The sequence below is a fragment of the Sparus aurata genome, chromosome 11 (genome assembly GCF_900880675.1).
Source record: "Sparus aurata chromosome 11, fSpaAur1.1, whole genome shotgun sequence".
NCBI lineage: Eukaryota > Metazoa > Chordata > Actinopteri > Spariformes > Sparidae > Sparus > Sparus aurata.
In genome coordinates this window covers 22,704,146-22,722,338 of record NC_044197.1, presented here as the reverse complement: position 1 = coordinate 22,722,338, position 18,193 = coordinate 22,704,146, and the positions used below count along the sequence as shown (strand labels likewise).

Sequence of the window (18,193 nt, the reverse complement as noted above, 5' to 3'; positions counted from 1 at the left end):
CAGCTGAAAGTCATGGACGAAAGGTTAAATCTACAGCTTCTCGACTGAAGGAAGAGGAGGAGAAACAGACACTCGACATCGTCAATCACGCGAGCATGTCGAACAAACATTGTAAAAGGACAAAACTTCATTGAGAAGTTGTTTTACAGTTTTAGATTTTCATTTCAGTTTCTATAGATGCCCATGTCTGCCAGTGTAATGAAATACTACAGGTAATGATAATGAGAAACTTAGTGTTTTTGAGACTGTCATTACTTTCAGACAGTAAGTTTGTCAAAATAGTCACTTTGCCATAATAAAATAACTTGGAATCTCAGTGGATGAGTTGGTATCAGTAGTGATTACAAATTTTCTTTTTTGAGATACACAAGTCATTAATTTGAAAGATCTTCCAATCATTTGGGGAAAATGTCTCATTATTTTAAGACGCTTCCTCCATATAACTTTCTAAAAAGAACCACTGAGTGAAAATGGGCATCCATTAGTCCAGCTTTTTCAATATCAGATTTAAATCTGGTAAGGGTTACCATGCTTCACATTGAAATATAGTCCACCTGAATACTGTTGAAACAATGTATACATTCTGTAATGAATGTAACATCTAATCTTCATGTTTCAACCCAAATGTAATGTTGGTTCAACCTTTAAGTCTTATCTTCTGGCCTGCAAACCCCTATCCATGTGTTGAGAGTCTATATGTAAATGTCACAAACATGTTCATGAATGTGTTATGCAAGATAAAAAACATGCAGCCTGAAGAAATATGAGGAGAAATGCTGTTAAACTCGGGATGAGCCACTGTGCTGCTTTCTTTTTCAGCCGCCGCCAGTCTGACGAATGTGAGCGCTCTGGCGTAAAACACATCCAGTAAAATAAATCAATTACTGACTCAACACTGCCGGACATTATTCATGTTGAAGCAGCTTTTTGAACAGTTTAGCGGTAAAGAAATGTGCAGGAAAACAGTATTTTCAGAGAGAGCAGGGAGGAGTTATGGTGACCTTTTGATGCTTTGTCACAGGCTCATAAACCAGAGAAGTCCTCCAACTATAAACGTTTTCAGCCTTTAACTTCCCATTCATCACTGACAGCTATGAATAGTCTCTCTTTCTCTGTTCTCCAGGCCTGTAGCTTCACATCGAGGTAATAATGTATCATTAGATGAATAAAGGAATAAAATAAAAAGAGGAAATGTGGGTGTCTGGTACAAAGAAGCACGCAGGTGAAGGAAACCTTGAGCTCAGATTTGATTAAATCCTTGAATTAAAGTCACGAATGCCTCTATTATGAGCCGCCTCGTATCCGTGCACCCCGAAGGTCATGAAGTAAGAGCAACAATCAGCTTGACACTAAATTGAAGAGGAAGATTTTATGTTTGTCTCTGTGTCAGTTGAGTATTCAGGAGCACCTCCACTTGCTCATTTTGCTCACCTCCACCTCAAGGCTGACGAGAGCAGCTGCCACCTTCAAATGCTAATTCTGCAGTTAAAAAGAAATGATACGCCTTCAGACTTCAGCTTTTTGAGGAGAAGGATGTGGAGTGCAGAGATCTCTTTACGTAACTCTTAATCACTCGTCTCTACATCTGTGTGACACGATGTGGAGATGTGAGCTCAGCTAGAAGGAGATGAATCTTAATGAAAAGGCAAATTTAAGTTGATAGACACGAAACAAGCTGAGGCTGTGAGTTAGATGTTGAGTTTGTCTCTTTATGCTCCAGTGAGCTCCATTTTCTTATTAAACTTTCCTTTTTCAATGAAGGCTAATAAAATAAAGAAAGAGAGAGGGAGATTGGCGTCAGCAGCAGAGCTCTGACCTTTGCTGTGATTGGTCGGGGAGAGGTTGGGGAGTTTCCACAGCAGCCGTCTTTCTTCAGCGTTCCTGCAGAGGAGAAACAAACAGTCACTGAGGCCCAGCCTGCTTCTCACTCTCCAAACTTTCCTCCCCTGATCCAGAACAAATCATGCTGAAATTCTGAAATGCCTTGTAACCAGTGATTATCAACATTCCTGTTATTTTTAGGGCTGAACCAACAGTCGTTGTCATTATTGATTAATTTGGTGGTTGTTTTTGCGATTAAATCAGCTACAAGGAACTTTAATTTAGTTGACTCTGGCGGCCCCTGTGGACAAAAGCGCAATGAGCACCACCATCTCGTGCCGAAGGATCATGATCTGGCTGGCAATGGCATGCGTCTTGAAAGCACATGTTTTTGTCACACTATTGTTCCTTTTTTAAACACAGCTGTTTGCAGGATGCATCGCGATGACATATTGGCTCCATTTGTGGCTATAAACTATGATCCGACGACGGTGAAAAAAAAAAGCGAACTTTCTTTTTAGCGTCGTTCATACACGTAGCTTACATGTTATCCTACAGCTTGCAGATTCGGTTGCTCGGTAAAAATACATTTTGTTGAGAAAGCAGTTATCAACATCACATCATGTTCTGATATTTTTGGCAACTCAATACATGAATCATGAAGAAAATCTACAGAGGGTCTGAAATGATATCAGATTGTAACTGGATGATTACTGCAGCCAATTCACGATAACGATGTTATCACCATATCAACTTTGTTTACTGTGTGTTTGGTCAGCGTTTTGTCAATTCTGTCATATGAGTGCAGGCAGATTGAGAGAGAATCTACTCAACCATAAATGTCTTTTGTTTGGAAATGATTTTACACAGTAATGAGCAGCAGCAACGCACCAGATCCATGCCACACACCTTTTTCTTCTTCTTTTTCCGGCAGGCATTACGATATCAATATCAGTATTTAATTTTCTAAATATCACGATTATTGTCCATACCGGTTATCGGCAAAAGCCATACTCGACAGAAAAAGCCAATCTTGTAACTGGTGGTGTCGCTTGCTCATGCAGGCCACAAAGAGGAATCAGCAGACTGTCTCGTAAGCAGTTAAAAACTTGTTGTAGTGTGTTTGATTAGATAATGATGTGCTGTGAAATGTCCGAAAAAAAGAAAAAATCCTCCTGACTTTAGAGATCCTTTTTTTTTGCGAAATCTCTCAGCAGTTAATTTGTTGGATTGTTTTGAAATTTGCTAGAAAAACGTTCTCGCCCCCCTCAGGTTGAACTGCTTTCACTTTGATGATCCTCTGACTTCTCCTCCAGCGCCATCATCAGGTCTGGGTAATCTGACTAACACTTTGGTCTGTGACCAAATACCCGCAAAATTAATGAATATCCAATCAGCCTCAGCTGCACTTTGTGTTTACTGCTCATTATAACATGCTAGCATGCTAAACTAAGATGGTAAACACTACACATGCTAAACATTAGCACGCTTATGTTGTTATTGTTATCATTTAGATCAAAAGTACTCGATCAATCTGTTATCAAGACCGTTCACTTTCTCTCAATTGACTAACTGATCAATTAACTGATAGTTGAGCACTTGTTATCTTAATTTGTTGGGATTATTAGACAATTAGTCAATTAACTGATTCGACTATTAATAGAAAATTTACATTTAACAATCTTTAAAAGTCCGTTTTTAAGATAAAGTTTCACTGGTTCAGTGTTTCCTTCTTATTCTTCTATGATGGTAAACTGAATATCTTTATTTTCATTTAGGACTGTTGGTCGGTCAAAACAAGACATCTGAATACGTCACTTTGGGCTCTGAGAAATTGTGATGGGCAATTTTCAGATAGTGCAGGCATTTTTTTAGAACTAGTCAATCAACAGAGTGATCAACAGTTGTATCGGTAGTGGAAACTAACGAGCTGCAGCTATCAAATACTCATTTATACCAACATGTATCATTAATTTGTTAAAACCCCTTTTAAATTGAAATAAGATTTTTCATTTCTCTCTCCATTTATAGGCAAATAAATATTCACAGAGATCCGTCCAACATCTTGAGTAATTTTCTGTTCATTAGTCTCCTCCCTCTGACCCTCTTTCTATCCTCCCCAGCAACTCTGAAGTCAATAACAGCCCTCCTGCTCATATATTATGATTACATGGTTAATTTGTGAGTCTATCCGTGCCTGACAATAATCGTGTTGATTACATTTATCAAGTAAATAACAGGGCAGGCTCTCGCTGAACCAGTTACAAGTGACTGACAGTTAACAATCCGCTGAAACCGCTCATTATCCCTCCATCACCACACCACAACTGCTCACCAGGAGGCGGGCGGCTGGCACTGCAGGTCTGTGGCAGTGTGGTCTAATGGCAGCAGCACCTGGACTGCAGTGAGCTGGGTGGAGGGAGCAGTGGCGGGGCAACAGTGGTAATCCAGGGACACCCGGGTCACTGTGCCGCTGCGCTGACACTCTGCAGAGAGCAGGAGAGGAGCCCGACCCGGGTCCTGAGAAGACACCTGAGAGAACAACAGAGACATTTTACAGCAAAGATTTCGAATCACCTAAGTTCATTCAACTGAAAGATTGAGTTGTACAAAATCTGGTTATTGTTTACTTCATGGGTCGATTATAGTTAATTGGAAAAAAAGTTTAGTTTGGTATCAACCCTAGGGAACATAGAGACGTTGTTAAGCGAATATGCCTCCAGTTAAAAGGGTTACAAAGAGAAGCTTCCATAACATGAAGAAATTCGATTTGTTTTCTATAAGGAAACATTAAATAAACTGGCTTAAATTAAGTTTTCTTTCCAGTAAACTTCTACAAATTATTAGGATTTGGAAATTAGGGACCTGTAAAATAAAGCACCAGTGTTTTGTTCTGTATCAAATACTTGAATTTAACTGTAGGACTGATAAACGAGGTCAGAAAATGTATTAAAATATCCGAGATAAGTAGAAAATATCAGCAATGGGGGTTGATTTTGAATCCTGACCTGATATTTGAGCAGGCCAACATTGTAGTACGAGGCCTGAGGGTTGAGTTCAGCTTCTCTCTGCAGGTAGAGCTGCAGTGCCTGCATGTTAAACCAGAAGTCTCTGGTGTCTGGGTCACTCTGAGATGGATCACTGCACAGACACAGAGGCGGGATATTTTAGGAGCGCACACAGTCAATAACACAGATTGAATTAAGAACACGGAGGGCAGCCGACCTGTAGAGCAGCTTTTGATTTGGCAGGAAGTGATCGATCCTCGAGATGTTGACCAGCCTGAAGCTGAGCACGGGGACGTTGGGGTTGGCTGTGAAAATCCGAGTGATGCCTGCAGGGAAGGACATCGTCAGGTCGCCCGTGATCTTCACCAGACATCTGGAGGAAGACAGAAACACAAATGTTGAGTTGAAATAAGTCCTGCAGCTCGTTTCTGTTTTCTGTGATTCGTTTCTCGGAAGAAGCTTCATGCTGACCGGTTGTGCTGTCCGCCTTTGAAGTAGGCGTTGATATATTCTGTTATGGCTGCTGCTACCGGCCAGGCCTCCTGTGTGCTGAGGGAGATGGGACTTGGTCCTCGTGACAGGTGCACTGTGGAGAACAAATGTAGTAAGTCATGCTTTTTATACAAGGAGTTTTTACAATATGAAACTACCACCAGTTGTCAAAGAGCTAAGCACTAACACTGGGGGAAAAAAGGGGGGAACAGCTAGCGTGGCTGTCTGAGGGTAACAAAATTTACCCTTCAGCACCTGAAAGCCCATCAACCAACACATCTTTTTGTGTAATGCTGCATTTGGTACATGGTTTCAGGCAGATGACAGATGGACAAGACGGAATGGGAAAAACAATCCAACATAATCGCAGGATCTGTCAGCCTCAGCTAATTTTACTGTCATGCTCTCGTCCACTAAAATGTCATCCTGTTAGCCATGTACCATCTGTCTGAATTGAAGAGAAAGGGTAATCATTTGTACAAAAACCAAAGTGTACAAACGAAAAATTGCGAAATGTGTTGGACTGTCTTATGACTAGGAGCATTTCAGTTTTTTGTATGGTAGCTAAGCTAGCCGTCTCCTGGCTGTGGCTCATTTTTACCATACAGACATGACAGTGGCATCACTCTTTTACAGCTCTTCATTCTTGAGCACATAAGCACAACTTTTTTAAGTTCTATATATCTGTCTCTCTCGCTTGCCTGATGCTCACTTCAACAGAAATCAGGCCACTACTTTCAAACCTCCTCCCTTAAGTGTCATTTATTTATGTTCTGAGGCATACGCTGTCTTTGTGGGTGGTCCTGGTGCTGGTAAGGCAGTGGTGATGCTTGTCCTGCCCGGGCAGGACTGGGCGCCCGGTTCTGACCGCCCCAGTCGTTGTCCCTTGCCTGAGGCCCCCACTCACTGGGGCTGGAGGAGGAGGAGGAGGTGAGGGAGGGGCTGGGCTCCGGCAGCGGGGAGGAACACAGAGAGCGAGACTGAAACAGACGGTGACAAAACTGGGTCAGCATTGGCACCGTTTTCATACAGATGACGCCCCAAAGTCGAGTTTACACTAAGTAGGTTCGGTTGTATCATATTTACAATTTGGACATTTCAGAGAACATAATCAGAAAGGTTACAGTATAACAAGACTGTGACATTCAAAACATCATACTTAGCCTACAGAAAACAATCATCGGCCACCACCGTGACAGCTGATTTCTCTAACCTTGATGCCCTTCATAACTAAATAATACAACAGTATTAGGGCAACTCTTCAAACTTCTAGAAATAAAACTCTAGTTATTCACAAATAGCAAATCTAAAACCAATCTAATGAAGTTACAATCATAAATATCTCAGAGTTTTAAAAGAAAATGAATTTATTAACTAGCTGAGCTGTAATCACGACCGATACTCACTCTCTCACAGCCGCTGAGTCGGCCCGATGTTCTCTTGGCTCGGGCCGCTCTCTGAGGAGCAGCTGCGACCACTTCAGTCGTGTCCTGTCTGAAGTTGTGCTTGGACCCTTACAAAGACACAGACACACAAAGTGACTCAAAGTGGATCTGAATCACAAAGTGAAACAAGATTATAGAGAGACAGACATCCTCTAAAATCAGTCAGAAGCCATGTTCAGAACAGACGGAGATGAACAAGACTCACTGCCAAAGCAAGCTGGCAGAAAAACCTAATGACACTTTATCTGTGTTGGCTTAATTATGGGATTTAGCAGCTGAATATTCATCACAGAGATTTTCCTCTTCAATGAGAAAGAACCAAAAATCTTGCCTCACTTGTGCTGACATAAAGAGCCACGTTTCATTCATTATTTTGATTCAGTGATAATATGACATGAATTCTAACAGAAGAAGTTTGTTATAAAAAGTCAGCACAAAGTAGTACAGTGTGTGACTCTACTGCAGCTAATGATTATTCCCCTTAAATTTCCAGTAATACTTCTGGATTAATGTTGAATCGTTTGGTTTATATTAAGTTCCTTAAGCCCCAGCTGACATATTCAAATCCCTTGTTTCTCCAACAATCAATCCAAAATGCAAAGATATTCAGTTTGCTATTTGCACTGTAGCTCTGACCAGCTCTGACTTTGACTCCACTGCAGCAGCAGCGACATGATAGGCATGAAGTAGCAGATGAGCTTGAGGGAGTCTGACATCAGCAGCGGATGAAAACGATGTGTAGTGCAGGAATATCTTCACATCTTACAGTACCGATTTGGGGATTTTTTTCAATCAAACGTTAAGGTGATTGTGGAGATTTTGACGAGAGTGTACAGATGTATTTTTATGTTTAGTAAGGAAAAAAGGTGTAAAAATATTTCCTTTCTTGATATTTTGTAAGTTTATTTTCTTTTACTTAAAAGACTTGGTAGCAAACAAGTTGCTGCGCTTATTTTCCAGCTGAAGCTACAGGGGCTATTGGACTGTCGCCTCTTGCAATACAAAGTGGTATTATGAGGCAGGATTGGCTGGTGCTAGCTGGTTAGCATGCTTACTCCAGTAGACATCTCTGCATGTCTACTGTACATAGACGCCTTTGAGAAAATGTCAGCACTATTATTTGATCATACTCTGTTGACGATGTTAGATCAGTTTTTGAATGTTTTAAACTAAATTTCTGGTTGGATATTACAAATGGCCCCTTTAAATAAACTAATTAATACAGCAAATAAATAAGGTGACATCCAATGACTCTTTCAGATTAGATTTAAGGATGGGATTCCTCGTATGTGAATGTGGCATGTTTTTCTCTTCATTTCATCATATTGTTGAGTATCTCTATCTTCTATGTAGCCTCTCTTGATTTAATTTTATCATGAAGTTCTGCAAAGATCGGCTTGCGTCCATGTTCCATCTTCGATAAGAACCTACCCTTGTGTGTGCTGACACTGCATGATATCTGCGTGTTCAGATCCAGGCAGTCCTGATCTTTGTCTGTGGAAAAACACAGATCCTCCTGTGGTCCTGAATGCCTCGTGAGTGGAGGGGCGTTCCTACGTGGCTCACTCTCTGATGATCTGTGTTTCCTCCTCTCTCCTCCTCCTCCATCTACTTTTCCTCCTCCTTCCTGTGTTTTGGAGCTGCTCAGTGCTCCAGAGGTGCCTTCATTAAACGGGTTGTGGACAGAGTTCCAGTGCATCAGCTCCTTCTTGGACTGGGCTGAGGGCAAAGAGCTGGAGTTAACATCAAGCCCCAGCCTACTGCTACTGGTAGAGCCGATGCCACTGCTGCTGCTGCTGCCATGTGGAGGGATTAACCCAGCTGCTGCAGCCAGCGATGACTGGTGCGTGGGACTGCCGATCATTGTGATCGCAAATGGGTCATCTGAAGTTACAGGAGGTGGGAGACTCCTGTCTCGTTTCCTGTCTCTGTCTTTACGATTAGAGGAGGATGAAGAAGAGGAGGATGATGATGTTGGGAGTGTTTTGGTGTCGGCGAGAGTCATGGTGAATGGGTCTCCTCGTATCTCTATCCCTCTGCCCTCCTGGCTCTGGCGAGGCGGTGGGCGCGTCCAGGCGTCAGACAGGTTTAAAGTCTCCTGGGTGACAGTCCTCTCAAATGCAGCGAGGAAGGGGTCCTCAGGAGGGATGTGTTTGCAGTTCCACACCGATGATTCCATCTCACTTGGAGGGAGGGACTGAGAGAAGGCAGGGAACCGCATGGATGAGGGGTCAATATCTGGGGGGACACGAGAGGGACGTGACAGCGCGATGGACCAGGCGCTCGCGGGGTCTTCCTGTGGGTGAGGACTCCGACCAGGGGAGGGGTCCCGGAAAGCAGAGAGGAAAGGGTCCACAGGTCGTCCAAGCGTTTGCGTCTGTTCTTTACTCTGTGAAACGGGGGGCCAAGCTGCCCAACCCACCGGATCAGGGGACGGCCCGAGGGGCTGATGGGAAGGTGAGTCCAAGCCAGAGTCTTCGACGTTCTCTGGAGAGGAGGAGTCAGACGAGAAGGCGGCATCTGACACACACACACATTAAACACAGGAAACAGGATATTAATATAGGCCAAAGGTTATCGTTAACAATGGGAAACACAAAATATAATAACACTTTACTGATCTGCTGCTAAAAAAAGAAAAAAATCCTTCTCAACTTACCTTGCTGGCCCAAATGTAACACAATATGTTTTTCTTAATTAAAATGAGAGAGCTGGTTATCAACAAGACATGAGCCAGCCAGCCTCAGTCAGCCACAGTCTCCCTCACAGTCATTCATCATTTGTTACCTGCAGTCTCTCTCATTTCTCCTTCCAAAACTGTCTGTGGCCACACATGTCAGGTCCATATCTATAAACATATTCTAATCTTTAGATCTTTGTTAAATTGCCCACCTCCTCCAGTCGCCTTAGGGAGGCTTGGAGGAAGGAAATTGGTTCTTAGATATTTGATACATTTAGAAATGAGGGGGTGTGGAAGATTTAAAGTGTTCCATTAAGACTTCAGTGAGTGCAGTTTGAACTCAGACTCATCTTTTCTGTCAAACACCCTGGTGACGCCAAGGACATGTACCTGACATGATTGTGTCCCCATTACTTTATAAAAGCACATTTTTGAAAAAAAGAATGCTTTGAAGAATAGTTTGTACAAAGAAATGTTCATTTAAGAGAATGCTTAATACAATAACAGGTCTTACATTCAGAGGCACCAAAGGCACTCTGCTCTCTGAGCTGCTCTCGACCATCAAAGCTTTTTGACTTGAAGGCCGATTCCAATGGTGGACCAAATAGACTGTCTGAACCCGACGCTGTCGAACTCAACCTGGTGTAAAACGAGGAGGGAGAGGGAGAAAATCAGTGAGAGCGGAGGAGTGATCGAGAGAGTGACGGCAAGGAGAGGTAATAAAGGGTAAAAAAGTGAGAACAGAAGAGTGGGTGTAAGTGAGAGAAGAGAAAATTGGGATTGTGGAGGAAAAATGAACAGTCCAAAATGGGGGTGAATGATTAAACTAGTTTTCCTGTTTGTGAAAAGATGTAATTTCAGGTGAAGATAGTATTGAAGTGTAAGACTATGAGCTATGAGCTGCAGAGGAGCAGAAGGAAGAGGAAAGAACAGTGAAGGAAATTAGATGAAGAGGGTAAGACAAGGAGAAAAAACACAAAACAAGGATGACAGAAACCGGAAGATCTCAAACTGCTGAAAAGGTCAGTGATGACGCAGTTCAACCTCCAACTATCTCGCTGCACAGCTTAGGGACAGATATGAGATGTGAGGGGTATCTCACCTGCTGTGGTCAGGACTGGAGGTGGACCTGCGTAGGCCCTCCTGCTCTCCATCTGTACAGAGACCACACACACACACACACACACACAGGCACAGGGGCACATGCACACACACGTACAATGACATACAGTGAATCCCTGCAGCGGACGTTCTCCAATCAGAACTAATCAGCGGCACAGAGGTGGCGAAGATCGAGTGAGATAGGACGGCATGAGGGAAAACCCATCAGCCATTACCTTCTCTGTGATAAATACCAGCAATTATCCTGGTCTCCCTTGGCCTCAGCTGCTGTCACTGCAGAGTGACCGCTTTAATCAGATGCTCATCGTTAATCCTGCCACCTCTGGATTTAAGGGAGTCAGACTCCTCGCTGCTGTGAAGCAGCAGGTTGTAGCCTCCCTCTCCAGCCAAACTAACAGCTAACGAACCTGTTGGTGATGAAACATGCTTCGGAGCACGAGCACAGTGCTCTGTGTGACTAATGGAGGTTGGCCGTTCATGCAAGGTCAGCCAATGAAGAGATTTGTTGTCTAGAGGGGAACACAGGGGGCTTAACATGCTAGAGGTGGAGAAATGCTGCACAGCAAAGAACCACTCTAATCCTACAAATAGGGCAATTCCTTTCCAATTACAACGCCAGGTATAAACAGGTCCAGGTATAAATACACAACATGACAGACCATACTGCTGGATAATTGATGATAAGCTTGCCTTTAAAAATTAAGGCTGCAACTAACAAATCATTTCAGATTAATCTACTGATTATGTCTTTGATAATCACTTTATATTTGGATTAATATACAATAAAATGTAGTAAAGATGATAAAATCACTAATCGATGATCAGAATAGTTGCAGAGTCATTTTCTTTTGATTGGTTAATCTGTCAATTTATTAATCATTTCATACAAACAGAGAAGTTTCTAGATAAATACATACAGACATTAAGATAGATATTAAAGGGGCTCTGTGGAACTCCTTAGCTGTGGTGCAAGCTGCTCATGGGTTTATTTTAGCGGACTCTATTTCTAAACTAAAAATTAGCTGCTGTTGCTCCCTGTTCGCAGAGAGAGGTACTGAGACAAGGCAGTCGAAAACCTGCCAACAGTCACATCCTTTGAAATGTCACAGAAAATCAAACTGAAGACAAGGAAATCCACAGGCCAGCAGCTTTAAACTTCCACAGACTTGCACAAGCAACTGTACAAGTCTCAATTTTCACATCACGTCAACAGATTCATAGATTAAAGTCAGACTCACCCCTGTGGGGGGCACCCTCGCCCTCTTCTGAGCGACCTCCGGCAGTACTCGAGTGTCCTGCAGTGGCACAAACGAAAGACAACAGCTTCAGAAATCTGTGCTATAAGATGCCGCACAAAGACTTTAACATTTCTTGTGGTTAAAGTCATTTGTTGCACATTAACAAGCACCAAAAATTTACCAAAAATGTTCAAACACATTTGAATGAACTTACTGGAGAGATGTCGCTTGATCGACACCTGAAAGTCAAGAGAGGGGGACAAATTTGGTCAACACAAAGGACATGTAAAGGACAGCTGGTTCCTACTGATGAGGGGGAAGAATCTTATCAATAATATTATTAATATCCTCTTTTCGGTCATTTAGGAGTTAAGCTTAGATTTTAGTGTGAAGTTTAGTTCTGGACTATGGGGTGACAATACTTGAGGTGAATATTCTGAAAGTGAGAACTGGAACTAGCTCATCTGCTTTTAGAAAAATTACCATAGTTTTACGTTTCCGACTCTTCAGAAAAATATTCATATCTTTAAAGGAATATTTGAAGACATACAGAATATGAAAGAAAAAAACACAACAAGTACAACCTGTTGCCGTGCCCCTCTGTTTGGCGGCAGAGTGAGCGCCCCTATGGTGGCCTTCAGCTCTTTCTCGGTGGCAGCGGAGCTGCTGCGATTGCTGCTGGCGACCGGTCTGATCTGGATGTGGAACTTCTTCGGTTCCTCGTCATCAAAATCTGAGTCACTGGAGTAAAAGTTGTTCTCCTTCTCCTCGGAGCAGCGTACAGACAGAGAGGATGGTCAAGGAGTACAAGCTCATGATGTAAACAGGAGATGAAGTGTGACGCTGGTGCACATCACAGACTCAGCATGCAGCATGTGTCTGCAAGCACTCAATTAATATTATTTTTATGAACATCTTTATCCATTCAGATGCTCAGAGCCAGACCAGAGAATAACAAACACCTTGAGTCAAATTGGATGTTGCTCTGATCTGGAGTAGTTTACTGACCTCTGAGATTACCATTTAACATTTTGGGGTTAAAAGTGGATTCATTTTCACTCCTGTTTCTTAACCTGACTGCAGCAGTGATCCGTGGAGGTGGCCTCCATTATCATATTTTGACTGCTGACTTCAGCTGACGGGGAAATGCAGTTTACTTTGTAAACATACCATTACAGAGAGGAAAGGAGGAAAAGAAAAGAGAGAACCGGTGTTTGCCATCTCAAGGCTAGTGCACAGGTATCTGGCTGTCTGGGGGCGAGTAACGGGAATAAACCACAATGATCCTGCAGTCAAGTCTGATGTAACACAGGCACACATTTTCAAGGATGAGGTGTTTGGCCCAAATATATATATATAATACGTTTTTTATATTCACATTAAGTTCCTCATTTGCCTAGTGTCATAACCACTCTCTGACTCTCTTCCGGACGTTATAAAAACAAAAGAAACGCGGTTTAAACACTGCTGGAAACATTAAGGATGTGTGAGGATTAAGGAAGTATGCATTTCAATGAAATGTATCACAAAGTTCTAGTCATTTGTAGACATTTAAATGCAGAATTTGTTCATATTTTAACTTTTATACCTTCAATAAAAAATACTACTAAAAAATAAAATGAATTTGAGACCAGAGTATTCATGGGATTACATCACAAACCAGCATGTGCACTGTTTTATTACCCCGGCACATCTGTGAATATTACTATTTGGACAAATGCTGTGACAGCCATGAAGATTAAAGAAAATAATTTTGATTCAGTGTAATATTAAATCAGGACAGCAGAGAACAAATTGCAGGCAGAGCGCAGTGCAACACAGGCACTGCAGTCTGTGCGGGCGGTGAGGTTTGCAGAGCTTCAAACAGCCGAGCTGCCACTTCCTGCTGCACCATCAGCCCCAACCAACCTTCCCCTTCCTCCTCATTTGGGCTATGCTGCATGGGGAGGTGTCTGGCTTTTCATGTAAGGTGTGTGCATGTCTTGTGTTTATAAAATTAGGAGAAATAGGTTGGACCATCCATTTTAAGCAGCCTTGGGCCTCAAAAGGGGGAAGACAAAGTGAGTAAGACTCAGGACAGACATTAAGTGGTAGGTTACGAGGACAATTCCTTCATGTCCCATGCTGACGGACGGCAGGCTTTAGCTCGTGTCATTTAATGAGAGGAGTGCTTTAAGTCATTCGTGCTGAATAATGGGACAAATATCTCTAAATTTGTCTGGCTCTGCAGTTAATGAGGCCGTGAATGAAGCCGACTGTGTGAACAAATTGGTTAAATTCCACCTCTCACCTCTGACCTCGTGATTATGCTTCATTTAAAACCATCTCCGTCTCAGTTAGGGGCCTTCATAAAGACTTCTCACATGAGGTATAATTTGTCACAAACTGCATTTTTCATCTGAGGGAGTTAAGTTTGTAATGAAACTGTAAGATGTGGGTGTTGCAGCTGAAGTGATGTGATGAATTTAACGAAGGCTCCAGTGGTACTTTTTACAGCTGTGCCTCACACTCTGCTTCATTCCAAGCAGTTCAGAACTATCAATGAGTAAAAATACCAAACACGAGCCGAATACAGCTTAAGAAAAGGGATGAGTTGCTTACATGTCTCTGGTTTAAGTAAGTGAATACCTTTACTTTTTTAAACCATTTTTGGAGAGCTTAAATCTTTATGCCCTCATCAACGGTAGAAAGATGGCAGCTAGCATCTTTCAGATAACTAGAAAGATGGGAAATGCCAACAGAATTCCAGGTTGAGGTTCATGATCAATGTCATAAACCTCTTTAAACCCCCTTTAAATAATGTGGTGTAAGTCATCACCCAGGGTGGGCATTTGTTAATATTTGTTAACATTTTAAAGACTTAATTAACTACACATAAAACATAAAAACTTACAATGTACTGTGTATAAAAAAAAAATTAGCAGATCAAACTCTGTCATGATTTTTTTATGGTGCGAGTATCCTGGTGGCACATATGTGAGCAGAAAAAGGATATCATTCTGTGTGCTGTCAGCTCGGATGACAAATCCTTCATCATCGACTTCCAGGGGTGAATTCTATATGAATGGGAACACATGTGCGCACACACACACACCAATACACAGGAGAAAGAGAGGGAGTCAGACACCAGCTGGGTCAGCAACACCGAGCCAAATGGCACTTGAGCCACATATCTGACGGACAGAAGTGCTTTGTCATACTGTGATACTCAGCGATGCAGCCTACATGTTCCACTGAGAGCTTTCTCTCAGAGTGTGTGAGTGAATAAAAAGACCCTTCAAAAAGGCGTGAGTGTGAGTCAGTGACTTAACTGCTACAACTGTTAAACATGTTATTACAAACAGGTCAAACAAAGCTATCGAGACAGGATGTGTGGACACATTTCAGCTGTCATTTCCTGTAGTCGTATGATCTTCAAAATAAGAGACATAAACAAGGCCAGACTTATGATCCAGCCAACGTGGGGACAAGTTATTTTTAGACCCACTGTGGATGTACACAGATGGTACTTGATTAGATCTGATTTCAGTAAACAGATGATGAGTGTAACTGGAGCCTGTAATATTTATTTTCAGTTATAACATAAGCAATTACTTAATGCATGACGGTGTGGTTGGACTATTAAAGTCACATTAATAAAACAATTATAGCTCATATTGATTTAAGGAAGCTATTATTGATATTTATATAATGTTTCAAATGTACAAACAATGTGACAATGTGACGGAGATCAACCTACAGACATTGGTTCCCTGCTCCACAGAGCTTTTCAGCAAGTTCAAACTCATTGTTTAGCAGTCTGGCTACCTGCTTGAAGCCAAACAGCAGGCAGACACATAAAGGGCTAAGCTGGTCACTAGAGTAACCAACAACTGTTGCTCTTTGATAGCTAGCCTTGGCTGTAGCTAGCTACCGTTAGCTAATTAGCTCATGGCTCAGTTAGCTGTGGAGCCAGAGTTTACCTGGACTGGGACCTTGCACCACAGAGGGAGTCAACACGAGCGCCATGGCCCAGATAAACCGGGTTAAGCACCCAGAGAGTGAACACGGCTGGACACCGAACTGGGACTGAACAGCCCCCAAGACCGACTGAGGTCAATGTAAAGACATAGGATACAGTACAGAGGTGATTTACAGTGGCTCCAACCAGGACTATGACTCAGGGGATGACAAGACACAGCAGGCGGGTACAGGAGAGGCGTTCAGTGAGACAGAAGAGAGTCGGAAATCAGCAGCCTGGAACTGGAATATTTTCATACCTTACTCAGTGAACTGAGGTTTTATCTTGACCAAACTAAAGGTCGCCAAGACTATTTTGGTGTGTTTTATTTAACTTTTGTTGAGTTTAACTGAAGTATGTTTTATGATGTGCTAATGAGGCAAATAATATTCTCATTGTTAGATAAAAGAGGGAAACTTGAATTCAGAAGGTGTCCAGTGGTATTCATATCTTTAGTAATTAAAATAAATACAAGAGCATTTCATTTCTGAGTTTATTCTGTTCATCAATTTTGCTAGTAACTATAGAAGGCTTGTAAAATGTCACACCTGCCCTGGCAAATATCTCCTAGCTGAAACTTGCCCCTTGTGGTACGAAGTGGTATTACAAGACAGGATTGGCAGTGGTTAGCTGGTTAGCATGCTAACTTCAGCAGACATTTCTGCAACAATGTGAAAAAACACCTTTGAAGAAACAACAGTGTTGACGTTATGTCAAACTCTTTTTTATAATTTTAGTTCAAATTTTAATGCTTTAAACTATAAGTTTGGCCCATTATTCAAATTTTTCATTTAACTTCCAGCTAATATTTTATAATTTGGAACTATTAAGGAAATCAAACTGCAGTATCCATTCAGACTTCCTTTTCTTTAAAAAAAAAACAGATTATAATGTTTAATCTAGAGGGTGAATGAATATTGTCAGTGCATGTCTACTCTTATGCAAGTGTCCTCTGCTAACATTACTAATACCTGTCACACTAAAGTCAGAAACGTAATGCCCTTGAAGGTGTAAAATAGCAGCACCGGTGGCTCTGTGATCTGCTGTTTACTCTCTACTTCCACATCACTATGTCAGAAGGTTTTCTGGCAGCTCTCACACACACACACTCCCTCTCATATACCACTTGCACACAGACATACGCAAACACACGCTCTCATGGAGCTACGCAGTTGCCTTCGGCTGCCAAAGTATCTCTGAAACCTCTTCTCAGAAGTACAGGAATAAACCTGGGAAACCCCACACCGTCAGTCATGTCATTATCACACAGCGATTTCCCGCTCACCCTTTTTCCACAAAACACACACATGATTCTGCTTTCATCCCCCAAAAAACACACTCTTCTCACTGCAGTTGCCTGCAGGGATAACTGCAGCTTTAAGAGTCAGAGAGGACTGTTAACTGAGTCGAAGGTTTCAGAGCTGTAATGTTTGGGTGTGAATTACGTCTGATACTCACCAGTGTCTCCGTTACTGCAGAGTCTCTGCAAATACAGAAAACACATAGATATATTTTTAATATTCAGTAGGAACTCAGACAGAGGCCAGTGGCAAAAGATGAAGATCCAGATTCAGTTTCAGAAGTTCAGGTTTACAGAGGACAGTAAATTGTCTTTTATGTGTGTGCGTGCACTCACGTAGAGTCTGGCTCCTTGTCCCTCTTGCCCAGGCCGGGGATCCTGAAAGCTTTTGCCCGACTCTTCTTCCCACCTTCAGGTGCCATAGCTGTCATGTACTCCTCAAAACCAACCAGAGCTGCAGACAACAGGCAGATATGCTATCCATATAGAATATATCAATATGAATAAAGCACGCGCACACAGACACACAAAAACACACTTCCACTCACTCACTGTGGTATTTTGTCACTATGATTTTTTCCGCCTCCACAATACAGAATTTAGTGTAGGTGTTTTCATATTGCTGCTGCAATGCAAGATGCTCAAGTTGTGTGTTTATGCATGTATTTCACTCCTACTGGAAACAAGCCAAAAACTAATCCTGGTGAGCTTCCTTTATGTACCTGGCCTGTCTTTGCCCGTTCCCTTCTGCTCTGCAAATTTCTGGATGAGGTTATCGATGCCGATGTTTTCCACATTCTGCTTGAATTCCTCGTGAACCTGCGGCAGAGCAAAACAGAAGGATTATTCAGTCTCTTAGTCCCAAAAGCAATTCATATGAGAGAAAAGCGTCATGAAAAATTTTGATTTTGTTCTAAAAGCTACATGTCATCACTTTTCATAGGAAAATATGAATTACTAGTGTTGTAATGGCGCCCAACAGTATGTAAAGATGCATCTCACTTTATGTACAAGTTTTAAAATGAGTCTTTTGATCTCAAGTGTACTGTTGGTGAACACCAACGTTGAAATGTTGTGTTGCATAGGA

The 18,193-nt window shown here is 42.1% G+C and overlaps 1 protein-coding gene across 2 annotated transcripts in view; it reads right to left on the bottom strand.

The window, feature by feature from the left end:
- The window catches only part of fcho1 (FCH and mu domain containing endocytic adaptor 1), a 61,506-nt gene that overhangs the window by 1,509 nt on the left and 41,804 nt on the right, over window positions 1–18,193 (bottom strand). For both annotated transcript variants that reach the window (XM_030432748.1, XM_030432749.1), the window contains 17 exons: window positions 17,829–17,925; window positions 17,443–17,560; window positions 17,265–17,289; window positions 14,802–14,862; window positions 12,391–12,584; window positions 12,021–12,045; window positions 11,807–11,863; window positions 10,549–10,600; window positions 9,961–10,085; window positions 8,198–9,286; window positions 6,728–6,834; window positions 6,106–6,301; window positions 5,301–5,415; window positions 5,047–5,202; window positions 4,830–4,962; window positions 4,157–4,353; window positions 1,817–1,881 (listed from right to left, as the gene is read on the bottom strand). In XM_030432748.1, coding sequence (XP_030288608.1) covers window positions 1,817–1,881; window positions 4,157–4,353; window positions 4,830–4,962; window positions 5,047–5,202; window positions 5,301–5,415; window positions 6,106–6,301; window positions 6,728–6,834; window positions 8,198–9,286; window positions 9,961–10,085; window positions 10,549–10,600; window positions 11,807–11,863; window positions 12,021–12,045; window positions 12,391–12,584; window positions 14,802–14,862; window positions 17,265–17,289; window positions 17,443–17,560; window positions 17,829–17,925 — 2,812 coding nt within the window. The remainder of the gene's footprint in view (window positions 1–1,816; window positions 1,882–4,156; window positions 4,354–4,829; window positions 4,963–5,046; window positions 5,203–5,300; window positions 5,416–6,105; window positions 6,302–6,727; window positions 6,835–8,197; window positions 9,287–9,960; window positions 10,086–10,548; window positions 10,601–11,806; window positions 11,864–12,020; window positions 12,046–12,390; window positions 12,585–14,801; window positions 14,863–17,264; window positions 17,290–17,442; window positions 17,561–17,828; window positions 17,926–18,193) is intronic.